We start from the raw sequence: 15,606 nt of genomic DNA, 5'->3' as shown, positions 1-15,606 counted from the left end.
GTTGAGCGGTGCCCGAGAAGACGGTTGGGAAAAGCAAGTGTTCTAGGGGCAGTGGCTTACTAAGACATTTTTCTCTTACGGACACGTCTGAAGCTCTGTAATAGCGGATGACAAAACACTGTCTCTAGATCTAAGGAAATCCGTGGAAGTGATCTCGTCTGGGTTTGAAACAGGCTGGTCACCCGGATTTCAGTATCAGGTAAAGTTAAAGCAAAGCACACACATAGTATGGGGAAATTTTCTTCATTTTTAATTTACAGCAGAAAGAATATAAAGCATTCAGAAAACATTTTCCATATTTTAAGGGCAATTCAAAACATTTTGCATGGTTTCCAGCAGCTGAGTTCTTCAACAGATCCATTGATTCAATGATGCTTCACATGCACAATTACAAAAATAAAACTTACAAAAAAGAAGACATCTAGACTAGTTTTACATGCAAGTCTCAGGGACCCCCCATTGGGCGCCAACTACTGTGTGGAACTGCCATAAGCGACCGTGCAGCCAGAGAGGGGTTCGGTTTATTGTCTTTATTTTCGTTCACACAGTACAGCTGATTTCAAATGGGTAACAAGAATAGCAATTAAATCTTCAGGAGACAGAATAAGATTAGCTATTAATTTTATAATGAAGTCCTACTCCTGGCACTTGGGAATTCAGATTATCCAAGAAAGCTGCGCTTACCTATCATCTTATATTCAAAATTAAGATTCACAACCAAGGAAAAGCGGTCAGAAATGCTTCGTTTCAGTGGAAGTGCATTCATTCGTACCTCACCTACGATTCACAGTTGTACTGGTGGGCTACACCGGTAGGTTTTGAACCTACTTCCTATCCCCTCCGTAAGAACCCTCCTAATTCTATGTTAAGTCTTTATCTTCCAGAAGTTTCTAACTTACTTGGCTAATAATGTAGCATGGGAGACATTAAATAAAAAATGAATAAATAAACAAACGTGAGGGTTAAAGCAAATCCACTGAGGTCATTACTCTTGTCAAAAGATCAGTTATTTGTACCATAATAAATGGAATAAACGTATCTAATTTCAGTTCTAATATGGGATATTCTGAAAGAGCTGGCTTTCACCTTCCTATTCCCATTTATGGATACAATTGTGTGTTTTGTAAATTACTCAGTGTCCTCCTACAGGTCAAATCGTTTAAAATAATAGGTATTTGGGGCGGGGGGAGTGCAACAGCTGCAACATAACCCACACATTTAAAAACAAAATCGAGCCAGGTCAGTTTACAAATGTACAGGTGGCTACTGGTTGTGGGGCTGTCACTGTTGTCAAAGCTGATCACAAGCGGTAAGACGTATACTGTACAGTAATCCGAGGTTGGCAGTGAAAGGAAGTAATTAAAAAACAAGTACAATTATAGAAAAGGCACCAAGAGCACTGACCCCAGTTTTTACCACAATCTTTTTGTATCTACCTTCCTTCGAAAGACACCAGTTTAAAAGCTTATTTGTGAATATTTTTAGGCTTCACAACGAGCCTTGAGTTTTTAACTTACAGTTGGCAGCCAGAACCAAGAAAAAGAAAACAAAACAAAAACTATCACTTCAGCTTCACACCAACTGATCCTGAAACTTTACCTGGGAATTTTAAACTGGCATCAGCAAATTCGAACTTTATTCTCTCAATTTAACGTTAGTAGTTTAATTTTTAAAAGCATCAGATTTCTTTGGCTCCTCGTTATATGGAAAGAGTAACAGACCATGACAACCCTACAAGACCAGTTTGCATCTTTTAAATTTTTAGTTATTTTTTGTGCAATTTTTGTTCCATTTTCTGATTTCCAGCAGGAGATATGAAAAACGTGAGACGTTTTCCTACTTGTCATACCATTTCTTTTGTCAGGTTTTGATCGTTCTAAGTGTTCTTTGTTGGAGTGAGTGGATGGTGTTAAGCTATATACGGATTCATCTTATGATTATCTGTTTAGCAAAAGTAACTTAATTTTCTTAAGCAATATTAGCATTCACATTACTTGGCACCGTTGGCAAAAAAATTTTAAATTAAATAAAATAAACTCCTGGTAGCCAAAATTAAATGTAAACATATCCTTTTTTTTTTTAAGTAATGTTACTCTGCCTTTTATCCTAAGTCTAAATACAGTAGCTCTTTTTTTTTGTTTTTTGTTTTTTGTAGCTTAGTCATGCTTTAGCAAAATGTTCTTCTAAAGAACATTTAAAATAAAGTACTCTTATAGTGAAATAAAGTTTTTTTTTGTTTCATTTTACAGACCATAGCCACTAATGCTTTGCTTTTGTTCATTTCTTTTTTCTTGATTTCATGCACATATCTCTTTGTTTTAATATATACAATATATACAAACAATACATCCACATTTTTTCTCGCTCGTTCAGACAAAACTATACAAATAATTTTATCTTGCCATGTTATTGACCTTTGTGAATAAAATATTTAGCAATTAATATAATCCCTTTCAAATATTTTCTCACTTTCCGATTCTACCTTTTATATATACACAGAAACTGCTCAGTTTGGATGAGATTATAGCCAAAAATATGGAATTTACTGGCCAGAACGCAGCACCACACTGATCTTTTAGGTGGCAAATGTCCAGGCAAGGTTTGTGATTCCTTAGAATGACTACAGTTTCCAAGGTTACTAAAAAAAGCTCCATGCTATACCAATTCTCTACGTAAATCTCATTGCACATGAAAGTAAGGCCCAAAAATTAAAGTGCTGAGCATGACAAAAGGGACAAGATGATCATTATACTCGCAGGTTCTTGGGAGGTGGTGGGGACAAGAAAATAAATTTAAACTCTGTAAGCTGTTTCTCATTAGTTCCCATGCATTACCCGTTTACCACACACCCGCCCCTCTGCAAATTTCCACAAGACATTAAAAACCTGCAGATTTTAAAAGTTGCATTAAGTGTGCTGTAGAGATTAAAACAAACACAAATTAAAATAAAATAAGATCAGTGAAGGAAATGAGAACACACGGACCCAATAAAGATTTGTATGATCTAAGCCCTCCACTGAGAATCAATCCCAAAGATTCAGCTTCTTGGAAGTAACTGACAGGTGCAGGAGCAGCACTCTCTTTTGTTGCTAGTGCATCCCCACCTTTGCTTGTCTATATTTTTGGTATAAATATTTGTACAGTTCCACACGATGTTTGAATACAGCCCTATATGAGAAGGAAACCGGCTTCTTCCTAAGAAGAGGAAGCCTCTCTCAATTCCTCGTGGTGTCTTGTTTTCCCATGATCCAACAGAAGATTGAGTTCCAAGATGTCTTGCTGATCAAATTAAAAGTTGTCCATGAAAGTGCAAATGCAATGACCAACACATTCCTGTTAAAATCCTGCAGCTGATCTCCCCAAAACTGCAGAGGGATTGTGTGTGTGTGTGCGTGTGTGCGTGCGTGTGTGTCGTTGCATGTCTCTGCTAAAAACAGAAATGAAAACAGTCTGAAAAGCAATGTCACATTGCTAAGGGATGCTGCTGTATGTCTTCAAGTTCCTTGGCCTTTCTCAACTCTTTCACTCTGGAAGAGAAACAGAACAGAACACCAGGTGATAGCTATATAGTGAAACCGTGGCTGGATGAGGGGAAGGGCGGGACTATTCCCTCCGAAGTGAAAAACCAAGACAAAAACCCTTTGGAAGACTGATGGCAAAAGAAACTCCTGCTAAGTTGCTGGGGGAAATACTCAAGAGAAAGACACGTCCCTTCCTGAAACTCTGCTCCGCAGCGAGTGCTCTGAACACAAAGCAAAACGGAAGTCGACTGCCCTAAGTCACGTGTGACGGTACCGTGCTCATCTTAGGAAAAGTTAACTGTCCGCCTAGCTTTCCTTTGTAGCCTGTTGGGACCACCGCGAATGCCCAGCAGTTCCGCGGGAGGCACGTTAGGGAAACTGCACACACACTTGCTTCTGACACTCCCGGGGACTGAACTGCTTTGCTCACAGACTCAAGACGGGAGGTATCTTGCAGCCCGTCGGACCTGCACGGCCCTACGACTGCGCTCGAGCACTGTGCGGGGTTTCGGAGTCTCGGTTTCCTGACCTTCCTCCCATTCCACACTGTAACTTTCTAAGAGGTTCCGGTCACTTCCCCCCGTGCTCCCAGATGGACAGCAACAGGGGGCGCACCACTGTGTTCTATTTATCAAACATGTTGTAGTGAACAAATTTTAATGAAATTGTTGGCCACAGAGTCATGGGAAGTTCACATCAACAAATTATGTGTTACCCATCCCCTCTGGTCTATAGTTTTCAATATAAAACTTTGTCTTGGGTTTTGAATATGGCCACCTGACGTCGGTGGAGTGCCCGGGAAGGGGTTGTGAGCTAGATTATTTCCTTTTAGTGACAAATAACTGAGATCTTGCCTTAACAGCAAAATGATCAAATGCAAGTGTGACTTCAGGGTCTGAGTCCCGAAGGCAGCACCTGTGGTACTCGGCAGGCAGCGTGAGCTCTGCGGACCCTGTGATAACATTTGTTTCCTAAAACGGGTGTGGGAGGAGGGGTTCAGGCAAACAGAAACTGCTGTTTCTCAGGACACGGATACCCTATACCTCAACTGTGCGACAAGAAAAGGGCTCTTCTGTTTTTCTCCTGGGGGCCTATAGAGAGGTCAGTAATCCCCAAACACAGTTTTCTGATTCTCCAAGGCTAAGGTTTCTGCTGTTATCTTTTAAGTGATACCGGTCAATTCAGATTCTATCTTAAAACAAATGCCAGTTTACTTTCTAAATAGATTCTTGTTGACACTCAGGGAGAAGAAAACATTTTGAAAAGCGTAGGAAGTTGTTGTTAATATCTGGGATTCAATGGCCTGACACATACGCTATTATCACAATTGAAGAAAACAATATATTTACCACCTCCAAGCAGAATCATTTCTGAGTATTCTGCAAAGTTGATACAATCTCTTCAGAGAGAAGTTGCTCTCTTTCAGAAAAAAAAAGCTTTATTATTTTATCATCATGAATACTGAAAAAAATTATCATGTTTGAAAACTTATTTGCCTGATTTATTGACTAAATACACCAGGTCCAGCTTGATCAACAGTGTATCTTCAAAATTGTTAAATCCCTCCTCCTCAACAGGTACGTTTAGAACACGTTGACATTGCTCTGTTCACAACTGGACCCGGGTATTATTTAGTTTCAAATCTTGTAATTAAATATACCATGGATTATTAAGTTTCAGGGTAATTTGGATCATATTACAACGCAGAATTGTGCATCATTATTGGTCCCTAATTTTGGACATGCAGACTTGATAAATGGCTTTTTAAAAATTGAAACATGCTATATTGTGTGTTCAATTTTTAAACATGCAAAATCTATACTAACAGCCCTCTGGCTGGAAAAATGCAAGGCATGCACCGATGCCACCTCTACTTCTGGGCATGCAAATATCTGTACTTGTGCAGAGCTTGTTGCGAATCCCGCAAAATGTGCATGCCACTTCAAAGACAACATTTTATTTCTGCACCAGTACAGAACTCATTCACAGATATGCAACAGTGACTCCATCACTGATGAGACTTCTAGAACCTGAAGAACCCTGAACTCAAAACCTGACAGCATAAACACAGATATCCATCCACAGTTTTTCGAGAGTGAAGAGGAATGCTTTAAAAATACGAAGTTCATCATCGAGATGAAAGAAAGAGAGTGAACTGTAAGCCAGAGATGTTTCATACAGTCTCATACCAAAGAAGCTATCATCTGCTGATCACAGTGGGTAAACCTTGAACAAAAGCTTTTCTTTTAGTTAAAATGGCCACATTCGTTTTTGCAGGTTTTTGGTTTTGTTTTTGCAATTTCTTTTGAAACTAATTAAAAAGTTAACTAAGTTTTCATGAGGTTTTGAAGTCACTAGGTAAATCTTCTGCTATGAACTAGCAACAGATAGCCTCGCGTGGCTCTAGGTCAAGGCCAGATGCATGCCCACACACAGAGGTGGCGATGATCGTCTACACTGGAAAAAGGAGACGCCCTGGTTTCTAGGATTTCATCACCCCCAAGCTGGTGGGGAACTTGGTTCTCAGTTTCATGATGAAGTTTTTACAGTACGTCAGCATGATAAATGATACCCAAATGGCTTCAGTGGCATAGGCTTTTTTTTTTTTTTTAAATCAGATGTTCAAGGAGATCGTGGAAGAGGAAGAGAAGGCTTCCGTTCCAATGGCTGTACGGGCTAAGTATTCATTACCTCGTTTAGTCCTCTCGACACATTCCCATTCTCTCCAATTCATAAGTGCAGAACCTGAGATTTATAGCAATGAAGCAACGTGCCCCAGGTAATACAGTTAGCAAGTGGTTGAGGGGGGACTTGAGCCCAGGCCTGTCTGACTTCACCTCTCTACCCCGCTGCCTCCAATATACGGTCAGGAGTACAAAACAATGGGAAAAAACAAAAAACAAAAAGCCTAGTTACGGTATTGGTTTTCCCAAAGGCATTTGGACAATCTCTGTGGCATGAGAGGAGTACGTTATTGAAAACTGATAACAATTAATACCTTTATTCCTAACAACTACGTTTCCTCAACTCTGAGATGCTGTCCTTTATGAGACCTTATGCTGATTTTACTACAGTGTTTGGGAGAACAAAAATTCCTACACTTAAAATGCACTTAACAATTTTATAAAGATGGACCAGAGGTCTCAAAATAGTGGGAATAAGAATCAAGAGAAGGGAAGCATGTTATCCTCCTCCAATTTCTAATCGGCAGACTAGGCGCATGTCAATTTCTCTCTCGAGGTTTAGATGAAACTGAGAGACCCTCATAATCTGTCCTACTGAAGTCACAAATGGAGTTCTAAGTTACTGGAGGGCAGATTATTAGGACAGAGTACAGGTGCCTAATTTTTTATTTTATTTTGTTTAATGTCAAATGTCAATTGGACAGAAAGTAATGTTTGACTGGTATATTACTGCTAAAGAAACAGAACAATTAACTCTATCACCGAGGTAACTTAGAACATTTGATACTCGAATTTTTCTTCACAAATCTTAAAAAACCGATGTTTCAAATAGTTACAGAAATTTGTGGCTGCCTTATCTCTGCCAGGACATGAATTGCCACTAAAAGGCCCATGTTGACTACACATACGTTTACCACGAAGGGTCATAAAAGTTTAGGTGTTAAAAGTTACCTGTGCGTTTTTCTCCTTGTTATTTATATTTCCAAAATGTGCTACAAGGAGTGTACTTCTGTAATAATTACTCCTGCTTGTCATTCTCCGAAAAAAAAAAAAAAAAGAGTTTATGTTTTTCTATCCATCTTTTACTACGATGACATCTCACAAATGTTGCAATCACATGACACAAAACACCCAACTGAAAAATTCAGTGGAGGAAAAAAAAAATTATTTTATGGTCCCAAACCAACATCAACGGACTCAACTGCTGTTGATACTACCTGTATTAAGAGCCTACTGTTTTCAGCACACTTACTGGCAAATAGAGACCAGAATTTTTAAAGCTGGAATTATACTTGAAGATCCAGTCACCGTATTCATAGAACTTAGAATACAGATGTTTGATAGACTTCCGTCCCATGGTGTGTGCTATCTACAGGCAGCTAATGCTTACTGAGGTTTTGGCTCTCTAAAGGAGTTATACCTGTGAGATTCATTCAGAGCCAAGAGAGAACCTAACCTAAGGATGTCCTGGTCATCTAAAAACAAACCCCACTATAATTGCACTTGCTTCTGAACTTCACCCCACAGAAGACGGGCAAAGCAGCCTTCCGTGGGATGGGACAGACAGTTAACTGGGACAGAGACTACAACTTCTGCAGCTCGATGGCTCTCGCTACCGTATGGAGAGCTGCCAGGAGATCATTTCTCAGCCTCCGGTCAGCACCGTGGAAAATGGTACTCCTAGGACTGGCTTGGAGTTGAGGTAATTAGGGCAGCAAGACTTTGACCTGTGACCATTCAACAGGGATGGGAGACAACCCCAGGATTTGCCCGAGTGTTCTAGGCTGAAAAGAATCGCCACCTTGGGATACGGCTGCAGTCTTAACAACAAGAAAAACAAAACAAAACGAAACGCCAACCCCCCAAAAAACCACCAACCCCCCCAAAAAAAACCAAAGAAAAAACAACAACAACCAAAAAAACAAATGTTGCATTCTAATGTACCGAAGTGATGTAGGAAGCAACAGCACTGAAAGCCAGCAAAGCCCACAGGGTTTATTCCCGTCAGACGTCCAATGAGAATTCATGAACACATGAAGTGGGTCTGCTTCCGGAACTTGTAGCAAACAATGGCTCCGTGGGTAAAGCATAAGGCAAAGCGGCTTCATTCCATCTACTCAGGAACGCTCAGCCAGAGAAATGTTTCATGAGTCAGTGGATTTCAGCAGGTATATTCTTGCAATGCTGGACGTCAAAGATATACAGGGCAGCCAGATGCGGCTTTCTGATGAGTTACCTGTTGCTCTGAGAGCTGCAATAGCTCGTGGGGAATTTAGGAAAAGAGAGATCTTGCCATTTTCCAGAAATCTCATTTGGATTGCAAAACAAAAAAGACAGAGAGGCCCAATAAGAATGACACAGAGCATGTTGTCTGCAATTTAACACACACCACTGTGTTCCAAAAATATTCATTTCCTAAAAGAGGCAAGTAAGACAAAATTACTTTGGATATTTGAATTACATCCATGATGACACATCCCACACATTCATTTCCTACTCCTCACCAGATATATTGGGCCGCTTGGGATCTACGCCTCATGACTTATTTAACTAAGGAAGTGTGATGTCACCGTGCTTGACCTAGAGCACTGTCTACTTCTCTCCAATAACCAGGAGCCTTCCAGGCATCGTCAGAGAACCGTCCCTTGGATTGAAGTATATACCACAAAGCAGAAAGTGTCAAGTGTAACCTGCAGATCTTGACGATGACCCACTGAAGAGATTTCATAGGACAGTTCTCAAGAGTCAGCACCGAAATCACTACTTACCCAGATAACTGGCACCATCTGGCAAAGTCAAGAGTTTGGAAACCCAGTTGTCAAATACAGAGAAAATCCCTTGCTTAAAATTTTTGTGGCCAGAGAGTGTTACCTCTTCTTCCTCCAATTAAGATTCTTTAAGTTGTGTAGCTCTGCCCACCTTTACTGAAAGTGGGTACTAGGCCAGCAACTCACTAAGACAGGTTATTGGAAAACCAGAGTTCCCACAGTGTATGACAGTGTTTGCGGTGGCTATTCTAGGTGGTAAAGCCCTCACAGAAGTATCATCCCAGAGAAAAAAAGGAATTTATCTAGGAATAGCTTCTCGGAGAGTTGTTTCCTCTGATCTATGAGAACACTTCCTGTTACTCACAAAAAACTATCTTAGAGAGAAGTGAAAAGACATTTTCTAGCTAGAAAAAGAGGGACTTCCCTGTTTAGTCTCAGTACCTGGAGAATGCATCTGTCAGGTTATTTCTTGACATATGAGGTACTTTGGGTTTTCTGCTAGGACACTAAATGACACCCTGTTCGATATATTCGAAACCCCGCTGGAAAGGAGTATTTTCAGCAATGTGTGCCCCAAAGACTTCCTCAATCTCAGAAAACCTCCAGTCACTTTTTTTTTTTGAAAGCAGAATTCCTAAATTAACTGAAATAATAATTAAGACCATTCATTTAAATATATATCTGTGCCTAACAAAAGTTTTCTCTTAAGTGGATGGCTATTGTGTCCAAGACAAAACAAATCCCTATAAGAGCTAGTGAGAATTTGGAAACTGTTTTAAGTCAGTAAACTAGGGGCTAAGCCTAGATGAAGGGCTGGGCGAAAATGAGCTTATGTGGTGAACGGGATCTGGGGCTTTTTCTTAGCCTCCCCCCTTAGTATTAGTGAATACTAAAAACTGGAAGACACAGTGGTATTTTCTCATTGCTATGCTCCTGGAATTAGCCTATTGTGCCTTCATTCTGAAGACCGACATCACCTGCCTTTCTAGACAGCCTCTGCTTCATCCCTCCAGGAGGCAGAATTCAATAGTGTCTGGCAAACACTGCGCCACAAAATTTAATTCCTTCAGTTTTCAAGTATTATCTTTTGATGTATCAACCTTAAACGTCTTAAGTGTGGTCCACATCATAAATGAGTAAGTGTATTAACTTCTTTGACATAAATTCCAGGAGTAAGAACTCTCCTCTGCAAATGCTCTGCCTCCCGAGAGTCATTTCAACCTGGGGACTGTTGGGAGGGAGCGCCCCCCGTGACTTCTCTGACGGAACAGAGAGGGAGCGAAACTTGCTGGTAATTAGAACCACAGGGAGAGAAACAGGACCACTCCAGGGAGAACCTGAGCTTCTCAGCTCTTAGCTTGGCTCCTAGCTTTCCCTGCCCGGGGAGGAGTTTTAGGAGCTCGCGACAGAATGCAGCAGGTGCTGAAGGAGTTAAGGTAGGGACTGCGGTGTTGAGAAGCACCTTTGGAAAATGCGTTTTTCAAAAGGACCGTTGACATACAGAAGCTAACAGAAGTGCATACGCAACATTCTTACTAGATTCTTACTGGGCTCCTTGCAGCGACTGTAATAATTGCACATGCAGGACACTACAACTTCTAGTCAAAGTGAGTCCTAGGACATGCATCTGCTCTTTGGGAGGTTTTTTTTTTTGGTTTGTTTTTTAAGTGGAAAGAAACATTATCTATGAACAGAGGCAGTGAGAGGGAACAGAAAGAGAAGGGAATGGAGATTTGCGTCCCTCTTCTTAGGTTTCAAACACAGACGTCTCTACCACATGGGACAACTGTGAACAGCAGCCTGGTGCTCAAGAGGACTGACTAGCCACACTTACAGACCAGCATAGCTGCTTTATTTATGTATTTTTTAATACATTTTCTTTCAGTGAGTATCCATGATTTTAAACAGGTGAGACTTGGAATCTTTTATAGAGATAGAGTCTTGTTTTCGGGAGAACTTCTAAAAACTCAATTCTCCTATTCTCATCAGTCAGCAAGCTACAGCCCATGGGCCAAATTCAGCCCAATGAATATCTGTGTAAATAAAGTTTTATTGGCACACCAGCCATAACCATTCATGTACGTATTATCTGTGGGTGCTCAAATGCTCTGAAGGCAGAGCGGAAGAGCTGTGACAGCAACCGTGGGGCCCAAGATACTTACTATCTTACTAAAGCCTCTTACAGGAAAGGTAGTTGGCCTCTGACTTAAGATATAATGAATAAAATGTCAGCATCCACAGAAGTGTACTTGGATGAAAAATATTAGCTCCAGAAATATGAGAGGTTTTAGACTTCTTGAATTACAGTGTCTTCTCAGGAATCGTACACATGACTCAAGTGTGACTGTAGGGCTGGGAAGGGAGGGTGCAGAACCGGGCGACGGGGCAGAGGTAAGGCCTGTGTTCATTTTTTAAGTGGATCTTGTCTTAAGTCTGTCAGACAGAAGTTGTCCAATTCATCTACATTCAGATTTGATTTTGGTGAATGGTATTCCTGGCTTTTAAATCAATTTCCTGACTCTGCATCCTTTACTGTAACTTCAGGCACAGTCTGACTTCTGGTCTGGTCTGACAGAGACTTCTGCTCCTTGGGTCTACTTACAAATCAGCATCCTATTCTAAAATCCCAAGGACACCGACAGGGTCTACTAAATACCCCTCTGTTATCATTTCTTTAAAATACAAATTCTGTTGGAACATCCAATCTTCACTGCAACACAGATATACGGACTTAAGACACTTCACACCGCGTTGTCTTTATTCAGCGTTGCTGTTAAATTCTGGAAGTCAGGTTTGCTCGTTGTGTTCTAACGAGTGTCCTGCATTGCTTCTGGAAAAGCATCTTCGTGCGCTGACTTACCTCAGGGCACCAGGGAAAGGGAGATTTAGAAATGAAACTATAGGAACAGGGTAACCGGGAAATAGTAACTCTAAATAAGAAATGGATTCATTAAAAAATAATAATAATAAAATAAAGAAAGGAAAAAAAGCAGCATCACCTCGTGAGCTTTCTTGCTTTAGAAATTTTGACGTGGCAGTAATTGAGTGAATTTCATTGTGGCCAATTATGTGAATCACAAAGAACCACCTGCTGGATGTTTTCTTTTGGTGCAGCCTTGTTTCAACGCCGACTTCTAAGCATGCCCTGCGGGGTTTCAGGAGGGCCTCCCTTCCTCGCACTCATGCACTTGTTCATCTGCTGTATGTGACTATTGCCATGTTGTATAATGTAGCAGTGTTAGTAATTAGGGTTAGTTTTCATTTTATCTTATTTCATTCAAAATGGATGTGAAACTTACTGGCATACCTAGGCTGCAGCCCCATGCAAGCAAGCAAAAAGCAAAATATTGAAAATGGAAGATAAAGGTAAACACTGGCTAGCAGGCAGCTAAACTCACCCTTTTGTACAGCCTATGGTCCACCAGGGGGCTTTAGACAGTAAAACAATACCAAAGAGCTATTAGCATGTGAGGGTCACAACAGAAACCTTATACATAGCTTTATTTCAACAACAACAGAAAAAGAGTATAAAGTGCTTCCTTTTTTGGAAAGAAAGGAGAGTGGTGACAGGGTATGTGAAATGAGCAGGTAGGACATTCACCAATTTACCGTGAAGTCTAAAACTGTGGGGGTCGTAGGACTTGGCAAATTCCTTAAGAAATGGGACACCTCTTATTGATTCCTGAAGCCATTATCTACCTACCTTTCCTGAGAAGGTGTATATGAGGTTTTCTATTTTCGTGCTTCTCAGGGCCAGGACACATGACAGTTTCTCTTAAAATAATATTCAGTACCCCAGAATGGAGCCAGGGCTACGTTCATCGCAGGGAAAAGAGGAGCTCAGACTTCAGGTTCTATTGAGCTTGCGGATGCAGGGATGGGAAGAGACTTACGGATCGGATACAGTGGGCGTACAGAGGTCAATAAAATTTGCCTGCACATTCCTCCTAACCTCTGAACTGTTCCAGGGCAAGTAAGGAAAAGAGCCAGTCGGGGGTCTTTATTTCATCCCAAACAATGAACAGGAATTCAGAGTCCATAATCCAATGTCCTCCTCATAACAAACCTTCTTGCCACCCTCAAGAGCTTGCTACTCGTTCAAATATGAACCTGAGAAAGGTAACCATGAGCTTCTTCTCCACTGGTTTACAGAAAGAGAGCTTTGAAAACAAGAGTGGCCCAGTCTCTTGGCCAAGACTCCTTGGCCCAGTCTACTGTGGACTGGGGGCGGGGGGCAGTCTACTGTGGGGGCGGAGGGGGCAGCCTTTTATGCATGTAAGTTTTGTTTAAGTAGCTGACCCGCTCACCTCACCCAGTGTAAACACAAGGCACAGCTTTGGATGAGAAAGAGAAGAAAAGGAGTGTGGGGCTTTATGTCCGTTTGCGCATAACGACCAAGGCTGCACTACCTACACGTGTTCGCAGAGCCTGGGGAGAAGACCCGCAGAAAGAACAAGGAAAAGGCGACCTGTGGACATTCAGGTTTGTTCAGAGTGGCCTAAAAAGAGCAACGTACAGCTAATTTTCTTGAAGATAAAATCAGCCGGGAAAGCATTACACACAGTCTCAGCAGGGCTGGGTAGAGCCTTCCTGTGTTTTTCATTTTGCAGGTCGGAGAGGAACAAGGGAGGAGGGAGTGGGAGCACACGTGAGAGCCTCCAGAGAAGGGTCTAGGGAAGTCCCAGAGTTTCCACCGAACGGAGAGAATCAACTTCCCTGTTTGGCTGCAAGTACTGTCCTGCTGGCAGAGGTGGGACAGAGTGGGAGCGAAGAGAGATGGGCCCTTGGGAAGGCTAGAACTGATGTGATTATGTCACCGGTGCCTCATATTTTCATCTGGATTTCCTAACAAGACCTCCTAGCTGAGTGCCGGTCCTGAAATCTCGCTGGCCGGTTAATTACAGGGAATGACCTGTCGCTGCGTGGTAGAGAGCAGGTGGGCTGATGAGGCCTAGGGGGTGACATTAGCTTCTTCCAAACTGCATTCTAGGTAGAGAATATCAGATACATCCTAAAGAATGTTCTTTTTGAAGTTTGTATCACTGTTCATGTGTGGCCCTGTGCCCCTTTTCTTAACATCATATAAAAGAGTTCTTTTGCTAAGAGAAGTCAAAGTACAAATGGCCAGCCAACGCCTATTAAGTCTCAAAGCCCAAAGAGTTTCCAAGTGAGCAAGCAGACGGTTTCCGAGCGAGAAAAACTGAAGTAAAAGGGAACGTCTGTTGGACCTGAGTTGAATCGGACCCTTGGGCTCGGGCTCTAGGTACAGTGAAACAGGAAGAGGAAAGGAGACGTCAAAGAGCTCGCCGCAGAGCTGGGCTCTGGGAACCGCACAGGGAAGCAGCGACACCGCACAGGGTCGTGAAACACAGCTCGGAAGGCCGCGGGGACGGATGCCAGACCCGAGTGCTAACCTGCGCAGGAAAACCAAACGATCTCACCAGCTCCCCGCAAATCTAAGGGAAGCGCCTAGTGTTCACAAAAGAAGCTCGAATTTGAGGAAACCAAGAGAAACCCTTTCAGCTGGCTCCGCGGGACGCTGCCGGGTCTCCAGGGAAGGCCCGCCGGAAGCCGCTCTCGCCCTAACTGCACACGCACGCGCGTCCGCGCAGACGGCTGCCCCTTCCCGCCGCGCCCAGCAGAGGGCACCCGCGCTCAGCAGGAGCCTGGCTGGGGCGCGCTTTTCTAAGGCTTCCAGACGGGAGCACTGTGGTGCTCGCGTGCTCCCCGGGAGGACTCGGGGCTGGGAGTGAGGAGCTGCTGCGTGTGGCATACGAATAAGAGGCTGAAGAGAAACGGGAATTAGAAGCTGGTCCCATTCAGCTGTCCTCACCCCGGACTAAGACAGAAAGTCACCGGCGTGAGTCTCCGCCATTTGCCACGCGGTCTGCGCCAGGCCCCCCGTTCCTGAAGCAGCAGCTCGGGCCCTAGTTAGGTCTGCGCTCCTCCTGCGACCCGGACCTTCCCCCTGAGGAATGTCGGGCCGCGCTGCGGCCGGTCATGCGTGGTCGGGAGGGTTAGGGCTGGGCTCTGGCTCTCGATGAGCAAACTGTCTAGATGATGAGTAGGGTTACCTGTGGCGGCAGCGGCGGAGGAACCTCATTATTTTTCGAGCAGCTTGGTCCTGCTTTTTGGTTAGCAAACTGCTCCTGAAAAAGCCGGAACAGGACTGTCACGAGGGGGCCCCGTGACGCTTGACGCGAACACGCCGAACACAGGCGAGCAGCGACAGAGGCCCCTAATCAAACAGTTGAGGGAGCAAACCGCACAGCAGGGGCGGAGAAGGAAGGAGGGGGTGGTGGCCCCCGCCCACAGCCGTGGTGGGCACAGGGCCCACGTGCGACATACGGGACCCCCAGCTGTCCTTTCCCAGCCCTTCCTGAGCCTGTTTGGTGGAAGAAGGCTTTCCAGCCTTAGGCCTTCTCGGGGTCGAAGCCGACTCGCCCGAGTCTGATACTCTGCCGAATGTCTATGAGCGTGTTTCACTGCGTCCCAAGTCCCTGTCCCGCTCTCTCAGATGGCCCAGCCAGCCTCTAACTATCCCTCCGAGGGCTGGTGTGCAATGACGCTACAATCTGGACTCCCTAGTGGAGCGCCCGCTCTGAGCAGGAACTTGGGTCCCGCCAGATTCCC

The 15,606-nt window shown here is 43.3% G+C and overlaps 1 protein-coding gene across 14 annotated transcripts in view; it reads right to left on the bottom strand.

Moving 5' to 3' along the window:
- Positions 1-227: 227 nt before the first annotated feature.
- Positions 228-15,606, bottom strand: part of CAMTA1 (calmodulin binding transcription activator 1) — an 822,863-nt gene continuing 807,484 nt past the window's right edge. For 5 of the 14 annotated variants that reach the window (XM_059374683.1, XM_059374685.1, XM_059374690.1 and 2 more), the window contains 2 exons: positions 15,048-15,122; positions 228-3,527 (listed from right to left, as the gene is read on the bottom strand). In XM_059374683.1, coding sequence (XP_059230666.1) covers positions 3,464-3,527; positions 15,048-15,122 — 139 coding nt within the window. In that variant the 3' untranslated portion in view covers positions 228-3,463. Of the gene's footprint in view, positions 3,528-8,159; positions 8,621-12,371; positions 12,403-15,047; positions 15,123-15,606 lie in introns of those variants that run through there. The other 9 variants (XM_059374684.1, XM_059374682.1, XM_059374689.1 and 6 more) reach the window with 9 other exon arrangements.

This window comes from Mustela nigripes, chromosome 14 (assembly GCF_022355385.1).
Source record: "Mustela nigripes isolate SB6536 chromosome 14, MUSNIG.SB6536, whole genome shotgun sequence".
In the NCBI taxonomy this organism is placed as follows: domain Eukaryota; kingdom Metazoa; phylum Chordata; class Mammalia; order Carnivora; family Mustelidae; genus Mustela; species Mustela nigripes.
This window is presented reverse-complemented; position numbering and strand designations above follow the sequence as displayed.